The 25268-nt window shown below is 47.7% G+C and overlaps 1 protein-coding gene across 6 annotated transcripts in view; it reads right to left on the bottom strand.

Annotated features, from left to right (window-relative positions):
* klhl17 (kelch-like family member 17) overlaps positions 1-25268 on the bottom strand; it is a 69588-nt gene that overhangs the window by 30786 nt on the left and 13534 nt on the right. For 4 of the 6 annotated variants that reach the window (XM_072245291.1, XM_072245287.1, XM_072245288.1 and 1 more), the window contains exons 3-7: positions 22273-22535; positions 17341-17462; positions 14723-14944; positions 10313-10429; positions 9652-9865 (exon numbers count right to left, since the gene is read on the bottom strand). In XM_072245291.1, coding sequence (XP_072101392.1) covers positions 9652-9865; positions 10313-10429; positions 14723-14944; positions 17341-17462; positions 22273-22483 — 886 coding nt within the window. In that variant the 5' untranslated portion in view covers positions 22484-22535. Of the gene's footprint in view, positions 1-9651; positions 9866-10312; positions 10430-14722; positions 14945-17340; positions 17463-22272; positions 22536-25268 lie in introns of those variants that run through there. The other 2 variants (XM_072245290.1, XM_072245292.1) reach the window with 2 other exon arrangements.

Raw genomic sequence — 25268 nt, forward strand, 5'->3', positions numbered from 1 at the left:
TGCAGATTTCCTCGTGTTTACATGAGGTCATTCAATCAGCAGATCATAAACACAAGCGATTCTGCAGATGCTGGAAATCTGGGGCAACGCACACAAAATGCTGGAGGAACTCAGCAGGTCAGACAGCATCTATGCAGAGGTATACACAGTCGACGGTTCAGGCTGAGACCCTTCATCAGGACTGGAAAGGACAGAAGTAGCCAGAATAAAAAGATTGTGGGGAGGGGAAGGAGGACCAGCTAGAAGGTGATAGGAGAAGGTGTGTGGGTGGGGGGAGGAGGATGAAGTAAGAAGCTGGGAGGTGACACGTGGAAAAGAAGAAGGAATCTGATAGGAGAGGAGATGGGATCACAATAGAAAGGGAAGGAGATGAGCAGGTGAGGTAAGAGGCCAGAGTTGTGAAATGAAGAAGATGGAAGTGGGGGGGGGGGGGGGGCAGGTGCAGAAGTGACCAGAAGTTGGAGAAATCGATGTTCATGCCATCAGGTTGGAGGCTACCTAGATGGAATAGGAGGTGTTGCTTCCTCCAATGTGAGAGTGGCCTCATCACAACAGAAGAGGAGGCCACTCTTAGGTTTAATCAGCAGCTCTGGTTTTTAAAAAGTTGCTGGGAACCAGTCCCATAAAAGAGGGTTGTTACACCTCCTATTTCTGCCGCTCTGCAGACTGACAGCTAATTAATCTCTCCATTTCATCTCTTCCTCCCGTCGGCCGATTCACGTGAGTCACAATTATCCTTGCTTGCACGCTGCAGTAACTGTGAGCAGGCAGAGCGTTCACTTGCCCATGACATGTTCCCAACAGATACTGTGGCATCTGCAGGTACTTGTCTGAAGAGTAACCAGTTCCTCCATCTGGGAGCACCCATCACACTGTGTGCAGACAACAATAATGCACAAAGAGCAGAGGAAGCTGTTATAGCACGCTGTTTGCTCCTGTAGGGTTCTCAGTAATATTAGCCGGACTGTCAACTGTTAATCGTTTATTACCAAAATAGCTTATCGCACTGTTAACTGCTGAGCAAGGGGTTCTCTGTAACTGCAATGTTTGGGTTATACTATGTGATAATGGAAATTGTATTCATTTGCTAGCTAATGGAAGTCATGTTATGTTATCTTGTATATGTGTGCTGAGTTGAGGAGTGCGGGCTTTTTCAGGAGGCATGCAGAGAGGACGGATGTGCGGGAAACGTACAGCGGTTCCAGGGCGGCGGATACCGGACCTCGGGGGTTCGGAGGGTGGCCGGAGTCTCAGAAGGACGTTGTGGATGGAATTGGAGGCATGAGATCCAACGTATTAAAATCTTATGTGCACAAGACTGATATTTATGTGGCGCCTTTTCTTTTAGTTGTTGTTACTAACCCATCACCAAAATTTGCTATAAAGTATAATTCTTCACTCGCACTTGGTATATTGTTTGATATTTGTGTCGTGGCTGGTCACTGGGTGCCTCACACCGTATCCGCACCAAAGCTTTTGCACTGTTTGGCAGGGTCAATGGCCATTCACCCTAGGCAAAGGGAGTCAGTTGGGGCAAAGGCCGTTACATTGTGGGGGCTCGTCCGGGATTTGAATTCTGTCGGATATGGGGTAAGTCGCCCGGTTTAAATTAGAAGGGATGGACGCGGATAAGATTGAACTCTGGTGTGAGATCGAGGATGTCCTGGTTACTCATGCCTGCGTATTAAGTGGGGTGGATATATGTACCCCGGATGATGTGTTAATTCAATGTTTGAGTACGGTCAGAGCTATCGGTAAGGTTGAGGTTGTAAGCAGAAAGATTGGTAAAACGGGGGACTCAGCCTTTGTGCTGATACAGATGGGTGCTGACGTCAAGGAATTGGGACTGCCCCAGTCTATCGGTGACGTAGGTGAGGCGGGGCCATGGGGCATGCACGCTGTCGCGGAGGAAGGGTCTGAAGAGACACCACAGGAGCTGCCCGAAGCTAAGGGCGGAGATTTTAGAGAGCTGGTCCAATCGTTTTTGAGGGATGAAGGAAGGGAGTGGTTGGATTTGGAGAATGTAATTAGTTCTCATTCCCTATGGAAGGGGGAGGGCTCTGAGTTGGCCTCAGCCATTAACTCTTTGGTGAACAGGGCGGTGGGTCCGCGACAGAAGTTAAGAGTTTTTTGGGGAGGACCCCCATCCCCGACGGGGAAGAGGATTACGAGTCCTGGGTAGAACATACTTCTCAGTTGCTAGGTGACTGGCAGTGTTCTGAGGAGGAGAAGGGGCAAAAATTGGGGGACAGTTTGAGAGGGGCAGCAGCTGAGGTGGTAAAAGGGGTGAGAGTTAACCAGCCCTTGGTTTCTTGGAAGGAGTGTCTAGTCGCCCTAGAGGAGGCGTCTGGGCTGACGGGAAGCCCGGTGGAGCTTTTGGGGGGGGGGGGTTCAGAATCTGCGTCAGGAGAAAGGGGAAAAGCTTTCTCAGTATCTTCTCTAACTAGAGAGTAGGCTAAATTGCTTGAGACGCCAGGGGTCATTTCGGGGAATGAGGTACATTGGATAAGGATAGACCAGGTAGTCAGGGGCGCTCAGAGACACGATGCGATCGCTACGAGCCTCCGGCAGTCCATAGAATGTGACACCCCCCCCCCCCATCTTCTTTCAGTTACTCAGAGAGGTCAGGGAGGAGGAAGATGAATTGGAAGTGGAAGAAGGATCCGTTAACAAGGTACAGTCCTCGGTAGTAGCTCCTTGTGGTGAAATGACCGGGACCAGCTCCACGCGGGAGACACAAAAGGGGGTCGCGATAAGTGGGACCCCTCCGCAGGAGGGGACTAGCGGAGAAGGCCCCTCTCTGAAGGGACAGACGGCACTAAGGCCAGGCAGAGGCCGGGGTCCCGCGAGGTGAGGTGTGTGCTATAACTGCGGGGAAGAGGGGCACTTCAGGCGGGAATATGAACAGCAGTGAGCCCCTCGGAGGGAGAGACCCCGGGTGTCCCAGCGGTGGGGGGGGGGGGGGTCAGGAAACTTAGAAGAGACTCAGTGAGGGAACGGACTGGAGTCTCTGGGAAAATACGTTCCCAACTATGTCCCATGGGTCTATCGAAGGGAAGAGATCCTATCCCAGAAGGATTGGTGGGGCCCCAATCCAGCGTGTCGATACGGATTGAGGGGATAGATGTAAAAGCCATATTCGACACGGGGTCGCAGGTCACATTACTGTACCAGTCGTTCTACGATCAGTATCTGGCGCATCTACCCCTGACACCTTTCAGTGCACTGGAGATTTGGGGCATCAGTGATGGTGATTACCCGTACGACGGCTATTTGTCTGTGAAACTGGAGTTTCTGGAAGCTGAGGTGGGGGTGTCTGAGGCTCATGAGGCCCTGGTACTGGTGTGCCCCGACCCCGGTGAGACCGGGGGTGTGTCCATTGTGGTGGGGACTAACACCCCTGTTGTGCGGGGACTCCTGGGAGCCTGTAAGGAGAAGGCGGGTGAAGACTTTCTGGAGACCCTGTCAGTGCACGCAGTGTTCCGAGCTGCTTTTGGGGAAGCGTGGGGTCGCCCTGGGCTGAACGCGGCGTGTGAACGAGGCGCTGTGTGGTGTGCCCAGTCGAAGTCCAGGGTGGTACGGCCGGGTGAGGTAACAAGAGTGATGGGGATCCCTAGATTCCCGGAGTGCTTGAGGGTGAATCCCTTCTAGTGGACACCCCGGAAGATCTCGAGGGGGAGTCGAGATTCCCTGCTGGGGTGCTGGTGAGACCTGAGTTGCAGAAGCCCTCAGGCTGGTGGTGATCGTCAGGAACACGACTGCACGGGAGGTCACCTTTAAGCGAGGGATGCCTCTGGCGTATTTGTTCCCGGTGACGGTGATGCAGAGCGCCCCCATGAGGCCAGTTGGGGGAGAGCTGTTGGGAAAAAAGGCCTAAGTTGACAGCTGAAGCTTTTAAATTTGGGGCATCACCTGTGCTGGAGGGTTGGAAGCGGAGGCTGGTGGAGAAGATGCTGACGATGACAGATGTTTCTTCCCTTGACAAGTTTGATGTGGGTTGTTCCAGGAGCATTCGCCACACAATACGGTTGACTGAGGATACTCCGTTTAGGGAATGATCACGGCGCCTGGCCCCTGCAGATGTGGAAGACGTGTGGCAGCATTTGTGTAAGTTGAAGGAGGCTGGGATCCTCACAGAGTCCCAAAGCCTCTATGCATCTCCTATCGTAGTGGCCCGGAAGCAAAATGGGAAGGTTCGTATGTGTGTGGACTATAGAACACTGAACAGGCGCACGGTCCCTCGGGTTGAAGACGCGCTGGCCTGTCTGAGTGGGGCAAAGCGGTTTAGGGTATTAGATTTGAGATGTGGGTATTACCAGATCCTAATGAGTGAGGCCGATAAGGAGAAGACAGCCTTCATTTGCCCTTTGGGATTTTACCAGTTCGAACGGATGCCCCAGGGCATATCGGGGGCCCCTGCCACCTTCCAGAGGGTCATGGAGAAGACAGTGGGGGATATGAACCTGCTCCGAGTGCTAATATATTTGGATGACCTCATAGTATTTGGATCCACCTTGGAAGAACATGAAACAAAGCTAATGAAGGTGCTCAACTGGCTGAAGCAGGAAGGGTTAAAACATTCCCTGGACAAGTGCCAGTTCTGCCAGACGTCTGTTAGCTCTGTTGGACACATTGTCTCGCGGAATGGTGTGGTGACCAACCCAGCGAAGATCGAAGCAGTGACCACCTGGCCGAGGCCCCAGACGGTGAGTGCTCTGCACTCGTTCCTGGGGTTCTGTGGATACTATCGGAGATTCGTGAAAGGCTACGCCAAGGTGAGTCATCCCCTGAACCAGCTTCTGCGTGGCTACCCTTCCCTGGGACGGAGGGAGAAAGGGAGGAAAAGACAGGAGGTGGGAGAATATTTGAACCCATCAGAGCCCTTCAGACAGAGATGGGATGACAAATGTGAAGCGGCTTTCCAGTCACTGAAGGAGATGCTGACTCAGGCGCCGGTGCTGGCTTTTGCGGAACCCCGATTGCCCTATGTGCTGATGCCAGTCATGAGGGGTTAGGGGCCGTTTTATATCAGGATCAGGACGCTGGGCTGAGGCCTACAGCGTTTGTCAGCGGGAGTTTGTCGCCTTCAGAGAGAAACTATCCCACTCTCCAGTTGGGGTTCCTGGTGTTGAAATGGGTGGTGGTGGATAAGCTGAGTGACTATCTCTACGGGGCTAAGTTTGAGGTGAGGACAGACAACAACCCGCTCACTTACGTCCTGACCTCGGTGAAACGGGATGCCACAGGCCATCGGTGGCTGGCAGCTTTGTCTGTATATGATTTCAGCCTGAAGTACCAGCCGGGGAGCCGGAATGTCAACGCGGATGCTCTGTCCCGACGGGGGAATGAGGAGCTGGGGAAGGACGAGGAGTGGGAGAGTGTTCCTGCATCCGGGGTGAAGGCGATGTGCCAGTTTGCTATCACCGTGCAGGCTGAGGAGAAGGAGAGGCCAGATTGAGCAGTGGACTCATTGGGGGCATCCGATGACGCTCTGCCCCTAGTGTACTGGGACATGACTGCTCTGAAGACCACGCAGCTGCCGGGGTTAAACCCTGGGGAAGTGGTCGCTGCTCAGCGAGATGACCCGAACATTGGCCCTGTCTGGCATGCCGTGGAAGAGGGGGAGGTGACACGGATGGAGACGGCTAAGCACGTTCAGTGTCCCTGTTACTGAGAGAATGGCGTCGGTTAAGGTTGAAGAACCAAATGTTGTACCGGGTAACATTACGTCCGGACCAACCTCGGTGTTGGCAGCTGGTCCTGCCGGAGAAGTATCGGAAGCTTGTGTTGAAGTCCCTCCATGATGACTCTGGACATTTGGGGGTGGAAAAGACCTATGGATTGCTCAAGGATCGGCTTTACTGGCCCCGAATGAGGTTGGAGGTTGAAGAGTACTGCAAGTCCTGCATTCGTTGCATACGGCGAAAGACGCTGCCCGGGCAGGCTGCCCCTTTGTCCCACTTGCAGAGTGCGGGGCCTTGGGACCTGGTGTGTATGGACTTCCTGTCCATAGAGCCCGATGCCAGCAACACGGCGAATGTCTTGGTCATCACGGACCACTACACCAGGCATGCTCAAGCTTTTCCTACCAAGGATCAGAGGGTGACGACAGTGGCGAAAGTGCTATGGGAGAAGTATTTTGTGCATTATGGCCTTCCTCAGTGGATACATAGTGACCAGGGATGGGACTTTGAGAGTAAACTCATCTATGAGTTGCTGGGCATGCTGGGGGTTGAGAAATCGAGGACCACACCCTATCATCCGCAAGGTGATCCCCAGCCGGAAAAGTTCTATCAGACACTGCTAGACATGCTGGGGACTCTGGAGATCAGCAAAAAGAATCGTTGGAGTCGACATATTGGGCATCTGGCTCACTGTTCCAACTGTACACGCAACAAAGCTACTGGTTACTTGCCCTATTATCTTATGTTTGGGCGCGAGACAAGGTTGCCCATTGACCTCTGTTTCGGGACCGCTGCGGGTGAGGTGTCGCCGAAGCCTTACTTGAAGTATGTGTCTGATATGAGGAAAGAACTGAAAAGAGCTTACAAGTTGGCCGGGGAGGCAGCCGCCCGGCAGAATCGGGGAAATAAGAGGAGGTATGACCAGAAAGTAAAGTTCCCTCAACTCCTACCGGGAGACCAAGTCCTCATCAGGAATCTGGGATTACCGGGAAAACACGAACTGGCTGATTGCTGGGCAGCCACGCCCTATGTGGTGGAGAGTCAGATGCCAAACCTACCGGTTTTCCGGGTGTGGCCCGAGGATAGAAAAGGGCCTGTCAAGATTCTTCATCGGAATCACCTGTTGCCCCTGGGACAAGGTGAGCAGGTAGAGCGGGAGCCTGAGGAGGCGGCTGCACCCCATGCCAGGACTCTGCGTCCCCGCAGGGTGGAAGACATGCCTAACCCGGGAGAGACGGGCCCGAGCCGAGCCCCTGTAAGGGATACTGATTCAGAGGATGATGACTGAGATGGTTGGTACATTCTGCCGTTCGCTGATGCTCCTGTGACGAAAGAAGAGACTCCTGGCCTTTCCCCCATTGGGTTAGAAGGGGTAAGAGGGGCTAGTGAGGGGCAGTCCATGGTACTGCAGGGCACTGAAGGAGAGGATGTAGGGCCTGAACCAGAGATAGAGGGTTCCGAGGTGCAGAGGGGCTTGGATGACCGCTCAGGGGAGGGTTCGCCTCGTAGTTTCAAAGGGTCCCCTGTAGTGTCCGAAGCGGAAGAGTTAGACGAGGGGGTACGTGCGGAGAGGACGGACGTGCGGGGAACAGACAGCGGTTCCAGGGCGGCAGATACCGAACCTCGGGGGTTCGGATGGTTGCCGGAGTCTCGGAAGGACGTTGTGGATGGAATCAGAGGCGTGAGCTCCAACGTATTAAAATCCTAAGACTGATAAGTTACTTAAGTGGCGCCTTTTCTTTTAGTTGTTGCTACTAACCCATCACCAAAATTTGCTATAAAGTATAATTCTTTACTCGCACTTGGTATATTGTTTGGTATTTGTGTCGTGGCTGGTCATTAGGCGCCTCACACTGTATCCGCACCAAAGCATTTGCACTGTCGACGGCCATTCACCCTAGGCGACAGGAGTCAGTTGGGGCAAAGGCCGTTACACTTCTGACCAGCAAAGAGCACCTAGTACATGACAACCAATCTGGAAACCTGCCTCACCTAGTGCCATTAACCTCTCCCTGACCTCAGGCAACCTTACTTTGCAGCAGTTAGAACTTGGCAGGTTCACCTTAATTAATTCCACTTCACCTTGGCCTTGAGAGGCCTCTGTCGGTCAGGGTTGACGATGGATGTTGTGTCCTAGCTTTTTACATATATGCAAGCTGGAGCAGTATGACATTGAGAGCAAGCTGTTGCCCATGCAGCAGGTTTCTCCTCTCCACACACCTCATCAATCCAAAGGAACGGCAGAGAACAAGAGTTTGGCACCGGCAGCAGCACAGGGGTGTCCGTCAGCATTGAACTCAACGTAGAACTCGACTGCCTCAGGGACTCAGCTCCAGATTTTTCCTCTCAGGGTTTACTCCCAAAGCCTTCCTCATGAGTGGGTATAGCGGCAAGGCAGTGGAGGTTTGAGATCAGAGCTTTCCTTCACCTAGATGAGCCGCCGACCACAGTTGACGAGCCCCCTCTGTCCGAATCACCATGACTACTATTTGGTATAAAGCTCCCGATTTACAATTTACAAGATTCAGATTCATTTATTTATCACGTGTACATGATCGCACGGTGAAGTGCGTCGTTTCCTTTAAAAACCAACACGGCCCAAGGTTGTGCTGGGGGCAGCCTGCAAGTGGCATCACACATTCTAGCCCCAACATGGAACACAATAAGCAACAGAACAACAGCAAAACAAACCCTTTTAAACACACACACACTCTCCTCCTACTCCAAGGACATGCCTCCACTCTCCATTCTCCAGGCTTCTGTCATTGGGCTTTGACTTCCAGACTTCAGATTCATTTATTTATCATATGTACAGTATCTGCAAATCTCAGCCTGCCTAAGACTTTTGCACACTGTAGTCATTTTATGTATTGCACTGTACTACTGCCAAATAAAAAAAAGCAAATTTCATGACGTGTGTGAGTGATGAAAAACATGATTCTGATATGGGTCTGTATTGTGGACTGAGAGCAGGAAAGGGACAGGGAGAGGAGAATCATGGTTGGGAAAAGGGGAAGGGAGAGGGGAGGGAGAGGGAAGCACCAGAGAGACATTCAGTAATGATCAATAAACCAGTTGTTTGGACTAGAATGACCTCGCATGTTGTCTGAGGTCTGGGTGTGTCTGCAATCTGCCATTGGCACTCCTCCTCTGCCACCTGTCCCACAACCTTCCCACGATGCCCCACCCTCACCATTCTCAGCATCATTTGCTCCTGCCAGATTCACAAACTCTCTCTCCTCTCCACAACTCATAGTTATATATCTGTGCCTGAGAACAGACAGTGAAGTGTGTCAGTTGTGTTAACAAGCATCACAACCCAAGGGTGGGCTGGGGGTGGCCCACGAGTGTCGCCACACATTCTGGCACCAACATAGCATGCCCACAATGCTTTGGAGAACAACACTGTCAAGGACAGTCTCCGCCGAGGTGCGCATTCAAATGACACTGCTACTATCCAGTGCGTCCTTATTAGGGCGACATGATAGCACAGCGGGCAGCATTGACTATATGTAATAGCATTATGCTAACTGCTACGTTCCCCTGCTGCCCCTGTCTAGATACCACTATTGGCAAGAAGCAGTTACTGAATTCACATAGAACCCAGAGCCAAACAGGATATCAGTAGAAGTAAGTTAGATAAATCTGTGGGTGGCAACGCGAGCATCGCGATTAGCACCAGGCGTTACAGGGTTCGATTCCTGGGGCTGTCTTTAAGGAGTTTGTATGTTCTTTCCCTGACCACGAGGGCTCCCCCCACAATCTAAAGACATGCAGATTCGGGTTGGTGTGTTGTGGGCACGTTATGTTGGTGCTGGAAGGGTGGCCACACTTGTGGGATGCTCAGCACAATCCTCGCCGATTTGATGCATGTTACTGTATGTTTCAACGTAAATGTGACAAATGAAGCTGTAAAGTTACAAATAAACTTGATTAAAGAGTTAGAACTTCAGAGAAGCGTACCTACCGACTGCAAAAAGGACAGGGCTAGCACCTTCACAGTGTCGAGGTCTGGTTCTGGTGTTGCTGAGGACTCCGCGCTGCTCGGGCATGAGGTGATACTTCAGAGCCTCGATGAGGAGGTCTTTGCACTCGGAGTGGTGCCTGACCAACAGTTCCGTGTCGACGTTACTCATCAGGAAGTCCCGCGTCAACAGAGGCAGGCGCACGCACTTCATCAGCTGTGGGCGTTCACAGAAGCTTAGTCAGTTTTGTAAGACCGTAAGATGAAGGAGTAGAATTCAGCCATTTGACCCATCAGGTCTTCTCCACTCTTCCATCATGGCTCACTCATTATCTCTCCCAAACCTATTCTACTTTCTCCCCATGATCTTTGATGTCCTGTCTAACCAAGGACCTATCAATCACAGCTTTAAATATACCCAATGACGTGGCCTCCGGAGCCATCTATGGCAAAGAATCCCACAGATTCATCACCCTCTGGCTAAAGAAATTCCTCCTCATTGCTCTTCAAAATGGACGCCCCTCTATTCTGAGGCTGTGCCCTCTGGTCACTAATGGAACCATTCTCTCCATGTCCACTCTATCTAGCCCTTTGAATATTCAGTAAGTGAGACAACAGATGACACACTTGTTGGCGGGGACAATCATTTGATTTGGTTCCTTACTCGAGGGACATGCTGGCGTCTGCTATCCACATCATGTTTGACCCAGCTCAGCACGGCCCTATAGACCTCTTCTTCTGAAGGGACATTCAAGTTGTCACTGGAGATAAGATCAAGCACCTGCAAAACAAGGAAAAATTATTCCATTACAGCACAGAAAGATCCCTTATTGACATTGCGACTGTGTGGCTTAAACCTTCTCGTCTGTCCTCCCCGTCTCAAAACTCAAAGTAAATTTATAATCAAAACTACTAATATGTCACTATACACAACCCTGAGATTCATTTTCTTGAATCAATGAAAAACCACACCAACTCAGGAGGTCCACCAGACTGCAGAAGACAAGAAACTGTGCAAATACAAAACGAAAGAAACAATAATAAAAATAAATAAATAAGTAATATCCCATCCAAAACTGAGAAGTTGCTTTGAGACTGGAAAAATTGTAAGCAAATACGGATAATTTTTTTGCTTCCAACTATGTTAACATGGGATGTGGACTTTACGGGCAATGCCATCATTTACCGCCCATCCTATCATCACCGATAACCGGACTCAGACCATCTACTGCTCAAACATACTTTATTTTACTTGTGCACAAGAAAAGCAGCATGGCCCTGTCACCACTCTCTTCTGAAATCTATACAGAAGTTGATTTTTATACAGAATTTACTAGCAATTATGGATGTTGAGCATTTGGTAAGCTGTGTATGTTTGAATTCCTTACTTGCAAGAACATTCACCATTCACAATACCAGTGTTAAAAGTCAATAGAAGCTACAGTGCCTAGAAAAAGTATTCACCCCTCACCCAGAAGTTTTCATGTTTTACTGTTTTACATTGAATCACAGTGGATTTAATTTGGCTTTTATTTTGACACTGATCAACAGAAAAGACTCTTTCTTGTCAAAGTGAAAACAGATCCCTACAAAGTGTTTGTCGAGTGTTCAGTATTTGGTCGAGTGAAATTATCCTCTCTGATTGAGGGGTCATAACTGTTCCTGAACCTCGTGGTGTGGGTCAGGAGTCATATAGGCCCAGTGAGGTTGGTTTTACAGACTTTCTTTCCTGAGAGACATATGAGGGTTTTTACAACAATCCAACTTCATGTCACCATGGGGTAAAACACAGGGGACAATCTAAAAAAAATTACATTAAAAGATAACCTCAAACCACAGAGAGAATGCAGGTACACTTTCCAAACTTTGGTTCCAACTCTGTGTTCACAAGCTTGTCTGGTCACTTGAACTCTTGTGTCTGGTCCCTGTGTCAATGAGTCACAAGACCCCAACCCTACCTTTTGTCTACAGGCAGCCATGAAACAAAGAAACACCATGGAACCTGTTCAAGTAAACATCAGACCCTCAACATGCGAAAAAAAGAACAAATTGTGCAAACAGCAAATAGTGAGCGAGCATTGCATAGAATGTCAAACATCAAACCAGTGATATTCAGTTTAGTTCAGTTCAGTGCCGCGCCGTGCTGCTAGCCAGTGCAGGCTGCAGGGTCATTCTTCGCCAAGGCATCCCAGTCGCAATTGATCATCCCAAACAATCGACTCAAAAACAGCAAGAACAATTTGTCCCCTGTCCCTAACCTCTGTGTCTGAGTTCTTCCAGCCTCACTTTAAATCTTCTATTCAAAATTCAAAGTACATTTATTATCAAAGTATGCATACATTATACAACCCTAACATTTTCTTCTTGCAGACAGCCACACAACAAAGAAACACCTTCGATGTCATTTAAATAAAACCCCCACACAACAAGTCCATCAAACGTGTAAAATAAAGATCATGTAAACAGCAAAAAAGCAAACAAATAGCACACAGAACATTAACCACCAAACTGCAGAATCCCCAAAAGTGACTCCACAGCCATGAGCTGCCGAGGTGAGTGAAGACGGTCCAGGAGCCAATGATTTGGTGGCCGTAGCCGCCATCAGTCAGTTCAGCGCTGTGTCAATGGCTGCAGGCTACAGCTGCAGATCCAGTTCCATGCTGTAGTGCCTGAAAATAGTAAAGCACACTCTGCACTGAGGACGTTAAACGTCAAACTGCAGCCCAAAGTAAGTCCACAGCCGTGAGCCGCCGAGACAATTAAACCTTGTAGTGTGGGACCCAAGACTTCTGCATCTTCCTCTGGCAACAGCAAGAGGGAGACTGGTCAAGCACAGGCAGACGGCACTGAACAACTCTTTGTTTTCCTCTCTCGTCCTCGTCGATCTTAATCCTGCTCACCACATTAATCAGCGTGCAGTAATGGAACCCACCACAGGTTCGTATTCTACCACTCTCCCATGAGATCGCTGAAGTGCCAGGTCGTTCAGTTGGCCCAAAAATACATTCATAAAAGGGGAATTACAGCCTGCATCGATCGCAGTGCAGAATAAGTATATTTAGAAGAAGGAGAATATCCAGTTTGTTTGTAAACTGTCTGCAGGATGTCACCACCGGCCCTTGGCACCATCTTGCTGGAACCCTGTTGGTCAGCATTAGACCCATTTGATCAGCTGACTCATATGCATAAATTCTTCTGTCCTAATGTTAGTGCTTCACCTTTATGTTAGTGCTCGTGTCCTATCCTAACAATCCTAATCCTAACCTTTGTGCCTGAGATCTTGTACTTTAGTGCTAACATATTCTGGACGCAGTGTGAAGTCGAGATGGTGCTAAAGGTGACCGCTTTGCTTGCATCTTCGGAAAGAGCTCGATTTCTATCTTTGATCTTTTTTTTCCCTTTTCAAGATTATTTTGAAGACCCTGACCTGGAGTTACACTCTGACCTCAGCTCTTTGCAGGAATGGGACCCGTTCTCAGGGCTTCACGGCCAGCCGCTTTTTGATATCCCAAGGACACAGACTGGAAGGTGAGCACACCTTCAGGGTTCCGGATTTGCACGACCCTGGAGACGTGCTGATTCTAGACCGTTGCCCCTGACTGAAGCATCGCGGGAGAACACGGAACATCGGGAGGAGCGGGTTAGCTGCCATGGTTGCGTGTCTGGAGACCTGCGCCTTTCTAGTGCCGACTTTCTGGGCGCAGAGCTCGGAAAACGCGAAGCAACAGATTTTGTTGCGCGCTCGGAGGAAGGTACTGATGCTTTTTTTGCTAGTGGGAGTGGGGGGGGGTCAATACCTTACTGCTACTTGTGCGTGGGGGGGAACACTTCCTTTTCCCTTATTAGGGAGAGACAGGGCCTGTGGCATGTCAAATTACCGGGTGAACGAGTAGTTTTGGAGCACTGCAAGTCTGTGACTTTATTGATGCTTGCTGCAAGCTTGAGTGCTCGGAGGATACTGATGCGTTTTGTTGGTGGAGGGTGGGGGTTATCTTGGCTGCCGTTTGTGCGTGGGAGGAGGGATCTGCGGACACCTTTGGGGTTTTTATGTTTTAACCCCACCAGCACTTCTACTTTTGTGGATGTTTGTGAAGAAAAATATACATTTCTCTTGACATTAAATGTACCTATTGAACCTATTGAAACCTTACTGTGTCACATCCTTGTGTTCTAACCCGGGTGTCTGCTCTCACGTTTTCACCTTCAGTTTTTCCGCCTAATCCCTGTCCCTTTGTCCTCTCGTTAACCCCTGTGTGTGTCCTACGCTCATATTGCTTACCCAGACATTTGTTTCTGTGTCCCACAGAAACATCTTTACCCTGAGCTCAATCCTTGTTTGTGTCCCATCCCCATATCCTCACCTTGACCGATCCGAGCGTGTGTGTGTACATGTGCGCACACACGTACAATCCTCCTAAGCTCACCCTGACCCTAACCTTTGTTCCTGTGCCTTACCTCAATCCTTGTGTGTGTCCTATCCTTGCGTCATTACTGTAACCCTAACTGACAGTCACAGCCTTACCCTGACCCTGACCCTAACCCTGAGAGAAGCCAAGATACTTGAGAATTGAATATAGATCACAAGAAATGCAAGTGCGGTTGGGCCAGGTTAATGAAGGTGTGGGCCGAATCAAAGTCACACTAGTTCTCAAGATCAATAAACACAAGAGGGATAGTATTCCCACTGCCTATATATTAACACCCAAACCCTCATTCCTGAGTGTTTATGCAAAGTACACTTATATCAAAGTATGTGTGCGGTATACAGCCTTGAGCTCTGTCTTCCTACAGACAGCTTCAAAGCAAAGAAACCCCGTGGAATCTGTTCAAAGAAAACACCAGACACCCAACGGAGGGAGAAAAAGACCAAATCACGCAGACAACAAAAACCAAACAAAGAACACATATAATATAAAACATCAAACCATGGAGTCCTTGAAACACTCCAGGACTGTTCAGTTCAGTTCAATCCATTGCTGAGTCTTTCATTGACTGCAGGACTCAGAGCCAGCCAGCCCCAATCAAAATTGCACAAAACAGCAATTAATAAAAGGGAGTAACTAGAAACACAAACCTGTTTCAGTGGTAACAGCATAAATTCCTCAGTCTTGGAAACCTCCACAAAGTGCTGGAGCACGTACTTGTGTGCGGATTTCAGCAGGTCACTGCAGGAGTGAGTGTCCGCGAATCCCCGGATCCCTAAGCAATTAGACGGATCGAGCTGGCTCAGCAGGAATTTGCAGCAGGCGTCCCGGACTCCGTTCAGCTGCAGCAGGCTTGCCGCAGGAAGCAGGGTCTAGAGGGGCGGTGAATCACATCATCTGAGGTTTACAAATGCAACCCGATCTTACACTTCTAAAGCATCTTATGTCAGAATGCTGTTCATTGACTTTAGTTCGGCATTCAATACTGTGATCCCCTCCAAGCTGATCGTCAAACTTCGCCAGCTTGGTATCAGCTCATCCCTCTGCAATTGGACCTTGGACTTTCTGACTAACACATCCCAATCAGTTAAGTTAGACAACCTGTCCTCCTCCACTCTCACCCTGAACACCAGTGTGCCCCAAGGCTGTGTGCTGAGCCCTCTTCTGTACTCCCTTTTCACCTATGACTGCGTTCTTGTACATGGTTTTAACTCCATACTCAAGTTCGCAGATGACACCACGGTGGTTGGTCTGATCAGAGGGGATGACGAGACGGCCTACAGGGACGAGGTCCAGCACCTGGCTGTGTGGTGTGCCGACAACAACCTGGTCCTTAACACCCAGAAGACCAAGGAGATCATTGTGGACTTCAGGCATGCTAGGAGCCACATTCATGTCCCCACCTACATCAATGGAGCTGTAGTGGAGCATGTATCATGCTTCAGATTCCTTGGTGTCCATATTTCCGAGGATCTCACCTGGTCCCTGAACTCCTCCATCCTGATCAAAAAGGTGCAACAGCGCCTTTATTTCTTGTGGAGCATCAAGAAAGCTCACCTCTGTCCCAGGATACTGACGGACTTTTACCACTGTACCATTGAGAGCATACTCACTGCATCTCAGTGTGGTATGGCCATTGTCCCATATCAGTCTGTAAAGAACTCCAGCGTGTGGTGAAAACTGCCCAGCAAATTATCGGCACCCAATTGCCCACCATTGAGAACATCTACCATAAATGCTGCCTGGGCAGGGCGAAAAGCATTATCAAGGATGCATCTTACTCTAACCATGGGCTTTTTACTCTCCTCCCATCCGGTAGACGCTACAGGAGTCTCCGCTCCCGCACCAGCAGGCGCAGGAAGAGCTTCTTCCCTGAGGCTGTGACACTGCTGAACCTCTCATCACAGCGCTAAGCAGTATTGCACCCATATTGTACTGTCTCAGTACTTTTATATTTGTGTGCTGTAGCACTTACTTTTTATTCACAGTTATTTTGTAAATAACACTATTCTTTGCTGGTTGGATGCTAACTGCATTTCATTGGCTTTGTATCTGTACTCGGCACAATGACAATAAAGTTGAATCTAATCTAATCTAATAAGTTGTTCGGCACAACTTTGTGGGCCGAAGGCCCTCTATTGTGCTGTAGGTTTTCTATGTTCTATATTTCTAATCTAATCTAATCTTTTAAAGCAATTGTTAGATTCAGGTTTATTTATCATATGTACATCAAAACTTACAGTGAAATGTGTCATTTCCGTTAACAACCAGCACACCAGAGAAGGGTCTGGGGGCAGCCCGCAAGTGTTGCCACCCATTCCCGCACCATAACAGCGTACCAATAATGCTCAGCAGAATATCATAGAACACACCAAGCAACAAAAGAACAATGGTGAAACAAGTCCTGATCCTCATTCCCACCATACTTACTGCCTGTTCCGACGCTACCATTTAGGGCAGCAACCCCCATCTCTGGTGATGTTCAGAGCTTCTTTCATCATGTCAGTAGCTACTTCTTAGTTTTCACTACTGTCAGTCACGCAAGTTCTGGGTGGAGACTCAGGAATACCGTCACACTCAGATTCTTCATTGCTGTTTCCATAACAGTTTTGTTTGACAAGTCGGGTTGTTAGTCCTGAACTGAACCCCTAAACCTGGAGGACCGGTGGACCACTCTTAGTCTGGCCTCTTCCCTTTGACCTGTTTGGTACGCGTGACCCTACCAAGAACTAAGGCACAAGGCCCTGACTCCAGCCAACATGGCTCTCCGAACCATAAGGTTGTGGTCCTCTTGGAGGGTCCCACACAGTACTCCACCCCAGGAGAGACGTTTTACAATGTCAGTGATAAGGGATCAATTCCCGTGATTGTCTAATGAGTCTGTGCATTCTCCCTCCCCATGACCATATGGGATTCCTCTGGGTGCTCCAGTTCCCTCCCACATTCCAAAGACATTTGGGTTGGCAGACCAGACGTGATGGGCTGAATGGCCTAATTCTGCTCCTATGTCTTGTTGTCTTATTGGTTATAAGTTGTGGGTTTGCTATGCTGGCACCAGAACCATGTCAACACTTGTGGACTGCCCCCAGCACATCTCGGACTGTGTTGGTCATTGACATGATGGCACATTGTCGCTGTACGTTCCGATGTTTCAATGTACATGTGCTATAAAAAAAACTTAACAATAAGTGAAACATACAACTTTTGAAGGGATTTAAAGGCGGCACAGGAAACGCAAAAAACTCATGGGAGAAGCCAAGTGACCTACCTGCACATTACCCTCTCCCACCACAATCTCGGCAGTGTAGGCGTACTGTATGAGCTGCTCTAAGGCTTGAGGGTCAATGTCATGTAACGTCACGTGCGTTTGGCGACTTTCACTCATCTCGTCTGCAAACAGACCCAACAGAAAGCAGGAGACAGCGGATGACATCAGAGGCAGACCATGAGATATAGGGCGGAACAGTAGCGTAGTGGGCAGCGTAATGCTTTACAGTACTAGCGGCCCGGGTTCAATTCCTGCCGCTGTCTGTAAGAAGTTTGCACGCTCTCCCCGTGACCACATGGGTTTCCTCCACGTGCTCCGGTTTCCTCCCACGTTCCAAAGACGTACCAGTTTGTCGGTTACTTGGCCACTTCCAGCTTAATGATGTGACGCTGAGGCTTTATAAGGCATCGGTCAGACTACACTTGGAGTATCGTGAGAGTTTTAGGCCCTTTACTTAAGTAAGGATGCTGTGGCATTGGAGAAGGTCCAGAGGTGATACATTGGAATTATTCCAGGAACAAAAAGGTTTTGATGTCTCTGGGCCTGTACTCACTGGAATTGAGAAGAATGGGGGGGGGGGGGAATCTCATTGAAACCCATCGAATAACAAAAGGCCTAGATGGAGTGGACTTGGAGAGGTTGTTCCTTCAGTGGGTGAGTCTAGGACCACAGGGCACAGATTCAGGATAGAAGGATGTCCCTTTAGAACAGAGATTAGGAGGAATTTCTTTAGCCAGAAGGTGGTGAATCTGTGGAATTCATTACTACAGCTGGCTGTGAGGCCAAGTCTTTGGGTATATTAAAGCAGAGGTTGATAGATTCTTGATTATGAAGGGCATCAGAGGTGATGGGGAGAAGGAAGGAGAATGGGGTTGAGAAGAATAATAAATCAATGAATGGCAGGGTAGAATCAATGGGACGAATGGACTAATTCTGCTCCTATGTCTTATAGTCTTCATTACATCCTTGCTATCCCATATGACCAGAGCTGCACACAACCCTGTGTGCATACACTATATTGTACACAGTATTTCTAAGTGCAGCCTCACCAACATCATTTATAGCTGTACCACAATTTCCAACTCTTGTACTCGGTGACATGACCCATGAAGGCAAATGTCTTCTTCACCATCCTGTCTTCCTGTCTCTTCACTTTCAGTAACCACAGCACCATGCAAAAGTCTTGGGCACATACCATATATACAGCTAGGGAGCCTAAGGCTCTACTGTAGTATCTTACATATTGCACTGTACTACTGCTGCAAAAAAAAATCATGACGTATGTGAGTGACGATAAACCTGATTCTGATATGGGTCTCTATTGTGGACTGAGACTGGGAAGGGGGCAGGGAGAGGGGGAATCATGGTTGGGAAAAGGGGAAGGGAGAGGGAAACACCAGAGAGACATTCTGTAATGATCAAAAGACCAATTGTTTAGAATCAAATGACCTTGCCTGGTGTCTCAGGGCTGGGTGTATCTGTACCCGCACCACCTCTCTCCCCTTTCATCCTTCTCCACTACCTGTCCCACACCCCTCCCACGGTGCTCCACCCTCGCCATTCCCAACATCCTTTGCTCCCGCCAGATTTATAAACTTGCTCGCCACTCCACACTAACAAATACAGCGTGCAAAAGTCAGGTACCCTAACTATATATACATGCCTAAGACCTTTGCTTGGCACGTGACCAAGTAGTTAAGGCGTCGGTCTAGTGATCTGAAGGTCGCTAGTTCAAGCCTCAGCTGAGGCAGCGTGTTGTGTCCTTGAGCAAGGCACTTAACCCCACATTGCTCTGCAACAACACCAGTGCCAAGCTGTATTGGCCCTAGTGCCTTTCCCTTGGACAACATCGATGGCATGGAGACGGGAGACTTGCAGCATGGGAATTGCCGGTCTTCCATACAACATTGCCCAGGCCTGCATCCTGGAAACCTTTCAAGGCACAAATCCATGGTCTCACGAGACTAACGGTTGCCTGTAAGACCTTTGTACTGTATATACCTGTACTCCCAGGTGCTTGTGTTTTGCATCACCTTCCAGAGCCCCACCATTCCCTGTACTAGTCTTGACCTGGTTTAACTCAAAGTGTAAAACCTTCACTTGTCTTTATAAATTCCATTTGTCACTCTCTGGCCTATTTACTGTTGGATTAGACTGTTTAATTATCATTTTCTTTGCAGCTTAACAATTAATTACCTGCTTGTATTTTATACTACTACTTATATACACATAACTGTTTAGTATGTTTCCTAGTTGTCACAGTTTGTAAACAGTGTGTTCTCAAGTGGTTATATTTGTATGATATTAGAAGCATCTCTTGGCATTGCATCATTTAAATAGGGGTTATCTGATTGGTTGACACTTATCTGCAAATTTGAATGGAATGTTTATCTGTAGGGATATAAACAGAGCTGATCGTACAGCCACGCCTCATTTTGCTTCTTCTATCCCTTCTGATGCTGTCCATTTTCAATTTTCTTTGTTGTATTAACGCTTAACAAAACGATCGTGAAGCCTCTCTTCTGACTTCAGAAAAAAACCTGGATTTAAAAACATCAGAATCCAACATTTCCAAGCTGGCCCAGATCCTCTTGTAAACTCTGATAAGTCTCTAATAGATGGGCTGATTGGCCTGTTTTCATGCTGTGTGACTCTTCAATGACCAGCAAGCACAGAGACACCAACACATGCTAAGGCTTGGAACTATATGGGACACAGTAACCCACTCAATGGGCAGATCACCTACAACAGTATATTTTGTATTGTTTACACAATTTGACTTCCTTTGCACATTGGTTGTTTGTCAATCTTTGTTATGTATAGTTTTTCATTGATTCTATTATGTTTCTTTGTTTTCACAAAATCACAAGACAAAGGAGCAGAAGTAGGCCATTCAGCCCATCGAGTCTGCTCCGCAGCTCCCCCATGAGCTAAACCATTCACCCATCTAGTTCCAATTTCCGGCTTTTTCCCCATATCCCTTGATACCCTGACTAATTAGGTACCTATCAATCTCCTCCTTAAACACCATCCATGATCGGGCCTCCACAGCCATATGTGGCAACGAATTCCACAAATCCACGACCCTCTGGCTAAAAAAATTCTCCTCATCTCTGTTTTAAATGGGTACCCTCTAATTCTAAGACTGTGGCCTCTTGTCCTGGACTCACCCACGAAGGGAAAAAACCTTTCCACATCTACTCTGTCCAACTCTTTCAACATTCGAAATGTTTCTATGAGATCCCCTCTCATTCTTCTATACTCTAATGAACACAGTTCAACAGCCGACAAATGCTCCTCATATGTTAGCCCCTGCATTCCAGGAATCATCCTCGTAAATCTTCTCTGAACTCTCTCCAACACCAGAACATCCCTTCTAAGATAGGGGGCCCAAAACTGCACACAGTATTCCAAATGAGGTCTCACCAGTGCCCCATAGAGCCTCATCAACACCTCCTTACTCTTATACACTATTCCTCTTGAAATGAATGCCGACATAGCATTCGCTTTCCTTACTGCTAATCCAACCTGGTGGTTAACCTTTAGGGTATCCTGCATGAGGACCCCCAAATCCCCTTGCACTTCCAATTTTTGAATTTTCTCCCCATCTAAATAATAATCTGTCCCATTATTTCTTCTTCCAAAATGTACAACTGTACATTTCTCAGCATTGTATTTCATCTGCCATTTCTTTGCCCACTCTCCTAAACTGACCAAGTCTCTCTGCAACCTTTCCGTTTCTTCAACACTTCCTGCTCCTCCACCTATCTTGGTGTCATCCGCAAACTTAGCCACAGAACCATTTAATCCATAATCTAAATCATCGATATGCATTGTAAAAAGAAGCGGCCCCAACGCTGACCACTGCGGAACACCACCAGTAACCAGCAACCAGTCAGAATAGGATCCCTTTATTCCCATTTGTACATTCTCCCCATGACTGGGTGGGTTTCCGCCAGGTGCTCAGATTTCCCCCGTGTATAAAAACGTGTGGGTTAGTAGGTTAGTTAATCACGTGGCTGTGATTAGTTGGTGTGGGCTCATTGGGCCGGAAAGACCTGTTACTGTGCTGCAGCTCTAAATAAAAATAAATAAATGAAATAGAACCATTCTCTGCCACATTCTCAGGGGAATTAAGGATGAGCAATTAAATAGTAATCCACAAAAAATGCTAGAGGAACTCAACAGTCAGGCAGTAACTATGGAAATGAATAAACAGTTGTTTCAGGCCGAGACCTTTCATCAGTACTGTGGATTCAGCCAGTCCTGATGAAGGGTCATGGCTCGAAACATTGACTGTTTATCCATTTCCATAGATGCCGCCTGACTGCTGAGTTCCTCCAGCACTCTGTGTGTGTTGCTCTGGATTTCCAGCATCTGTAGAATCTCTGATGTTTATTCAAGATTCAAATTCATTTAATGACATTTCCAGTACACAAGTGTAAAGGAGGACAAAATAATTGTCACTCTGGATACAAAGCAGCACAAAAATAATAAGATAAAGAACACAATATTAAAAAATACAATAAATATAATCACATAAATATACAAATATTTGTATATCTGTGCACTTGTAATGCCACTGTGACACTCTAATTTCTTTTGGGATCAATAAAGTATCTATCTATCATACACTGTACACAGATCGTATGTCCATAAAGTGACGCTTGGCACAGGAGTGTCTGTACATAAGGTGACTTTGACAGGAAATGATAAAGTAGTGGTGATTGGGGGTGTGGAGGGCTGAATTAACCGGTGGAGGTGTTGCTTGGGGTAAGTAACTGTTTTGGGCTCTCCTGGTCCTGGTAATAGATGCTGCGTAGCATGGGAAGTTGTGTGAGATGTGCACTTCAATGTTTAATTGAAGTCAATTAAATGCCTTGCGACACCCACGATCACCACCCCCCCCCCCGCCCGAATGAAGGGACTTACTTGTAAACATGGCATGGAAGTACGGGCTGCAGGAGGCGAGCACCAGTTTGTGTGCCTTGATTTCCTTGTTCCCCACGTGCAGCACAATGTCGCAGAGCAGCCCCCGCTGCCGCATCCTGTTCATGGAGACGAAGGCATCGTGGTAGTGCCGTTTGGAATTGTGGGAGATGCTGTGTCCGTCGCGGTTCAGTAACTGCATTCCACCTTCCATCCTGGGAATCCACTCCTTTCCCCCCTTCACTCGATGGCTCTGCTCTTTGCTACTGCCAACGAGAAGCAAGGTTTAAGCAAATCAAACTGAAAGGAACTGGAATTAGAGCTAGTTTACTACTGCATGGGTGGCAGGGTGGAGCTATGTCTCTACCAAAGGAGGTGTAGGGCACTCCTTCCCTCCAAAGCAACATACACAAATCACTGGAGGAACTCAGCAGGTCGGGCAGCATCCACGGAGATAAATAAACAGTTGACATTTTGGGCCAAGTCTTTTCTTCAGGACTGGAAAGGAAGGGGGAAGATGCCAGAATAAAGAGGTGGGGAGGGGAAGGAGGATAGCTACAAGGTGAGTGGTGAAGTCAGGCGGGTGGGAAAGGTAAAGGGCCGGAGAGGAAGGGACATGATAGGAGAGGAGAGTGGACCATAGGAGAAGGGGAGGCAACAGCCGGGTGAGAAGAGGTAAGAGGCCAGATTGGGGAATAGAAGAGAAGGGGAGGGAATTTTAATGGAGCGGAGGTGCTCGACAAAGCAGTTCCCAATTTATGACAGGTCCCTCCACGAGCCTGCAGGTCACCCTTGGGTAAGGCACAGCACCTGCTCAGATCCACCCACTGATGACAGGCAGACAACCTCTGAAGAGTATTGATAATGTCTGGGGTCACCCGTCTTGTAAAGACACTGCCCAAAAGAAGGCAATGGCAAACCACTTTAGAGGAAAATTTGCCAAAAACTATTATGATCATAAGACCATCTCTGCCCACGTCTTACGACAGGGCAGAGAACGATGGTGATTATTACTGTCACATGCACCAAGATACCGTGAAAATCTTGTCTTACACACTGTCCATACAGATCAAATCATTCTGCAGTGCATTGAGGTAGAAAAATGTAAAACAATAACAATGCAGAATGAAGTGTAACAGCTACAAAGAAAAATCAAAACTAAATTTATTATCAAGGCAAGTAGACTCAGTGGCCACTTTATTATGTACCTGCTCGTTAATGTAAATATCTAATCAGCCAATCATGTGGCAGCAACTCAATAGATAAAAGCATGCAAACAGGGTCAAGAGGTTCAGTTGTTACTCAGACCAATCATCAGAATGGGGAAGAAATGTGATCTAAGTGACTTTGACTGTGGAATGACTTGGTGCCAGACAGGGTGGTTTGAGTATCCCAGAAACTAATGATCTCCTGGGATTTTCACACACTACAGTCCCCAGAGTTTGCAGAGAATGGTGTGAAAAACAAAACCATCCAGTGAGCAGACATTCTGTGGGTGAAAAAGCCTTGTTAATGAGAGAGGTCAGAGGAGAATGGACAGACTGTTTCAAGCTGACAGTAGCTCAAATAACTACACGTTACAACAGCGATGTGCAGAAGAGCATCTCTGAATGCACAACACGCGGATGGGCTACAGCAGCAGAAGATCACACCAGGTTCCACCCCTGTACCAAATGAAGTGGACACAGAGTATTTCTTATTGTAATTTGTTTATTGCACTGTACTGCTGCCAGAGAAGACCACTACATAGGTCAATGATATTAAACCTATTCTGATTCTGATACCTTTGGAATATATGACATATTAATGCAACTAAGAAAACGAATTCAGAATCTGTTATCCAATATTTGCATTTAATATTTGGAAACTACTTGCCCTTTAAATTGCACCCATTGCAATAAAGAGTCTGTAATTCTACTCCAGTGACGCAGGTAATAATTGTTTTCTGTACAACTACAAGGGTATCTATTCTCCACACACCTGATATATCATCAGAAGTTTCTGTTCCAGTCTGCCATTTCAAGGAAGTTGTCTCCTTCACTGTAACACACACGACGTGCTGGAGGAACTCAATAGACAATAGGCGCAGGAGCAGGCCATTCGGCCCTTCGAGCCAGCACCGCCATTCACTGTGATCATGGCTGATCATCCACAATCAGTATCCAGTTCCTGCCTTATCCCCTTAACCTTTGATTCCGCTATCTTTAAGAGCTCTATCCATCTCTTTCTTGAAAGCATCCAGAGACTTGGCCTCCACAGCCTTCTGGGGCAGAGCATTCCATATATCCACTGAAAAACTCAGCGGGTCAGGCAGCATCCTGATGAAATGTTTCGGCACAAAGCGTCGACAGTTTATTCATTTCCATAGACCTGCTGAATTTTTCCAGCATTTTGTGTGTGCATCTCCAGATTTCCAGCACCTGCAGAATCTCCTGTGTTTATGATGTGCAGGAATCAGGGTGTTTCAAGGTTATTTCTCAGAAAAAAGCGTTCTCTTATGTTTTATTCAAAATAAATTCTACAGCATTATGTGTCCTTGTGTGTTTTTTCCAACTGGAAGGATCTCCTGTCTCACTACTTGCGTCGTGATGCTGACTACACCATTTACGTTCCCTTCTGGACACCCCAAAGTGCATTAAACCAGTGAAATACTTTTCTTAAGACTTACAGGGTATAACATTACAGTACAGGCCCTTCAGCCCATGATGTTGTGCTGACCCCAGAACCAACTCTAAGATCAGTCTAACCCTTCTTTCTCACATAGCTCTCCATATTTCAATCATCCATGAGCCTAACTGAGAGACTCTTAAGTGTCCAGAATCATAATCAAAATCAGGTTTATTTTCATTGACATATGTCATAAAATTTGTCGTTTTGCAGCAGCAGTGTGGTGCGATATTTTATATAATTCAATTAAATAAATAGTGCAAAAAGAAAGCAAGATTGGTCCTGTCCTCTTTTGGAAAAATATTGGAAAGATATTTTTGATATTATTTCAA

Source organism: Mobula birostris, chromosome 27 (genome assembly GCF_030028105.1).
Source record: "Mobula birostris isolate sMobBir1 chromosome 27, sMobBir1.hap1, whole genome shotgun sequence".
In the NCBI taxonomy this organism is placed as follows: Eukaryota; Metazoa; Chordata; class Chondrichthyes; order Myliobatiformes; family Myliobatidae; genus Mobula; species Mobula birostris.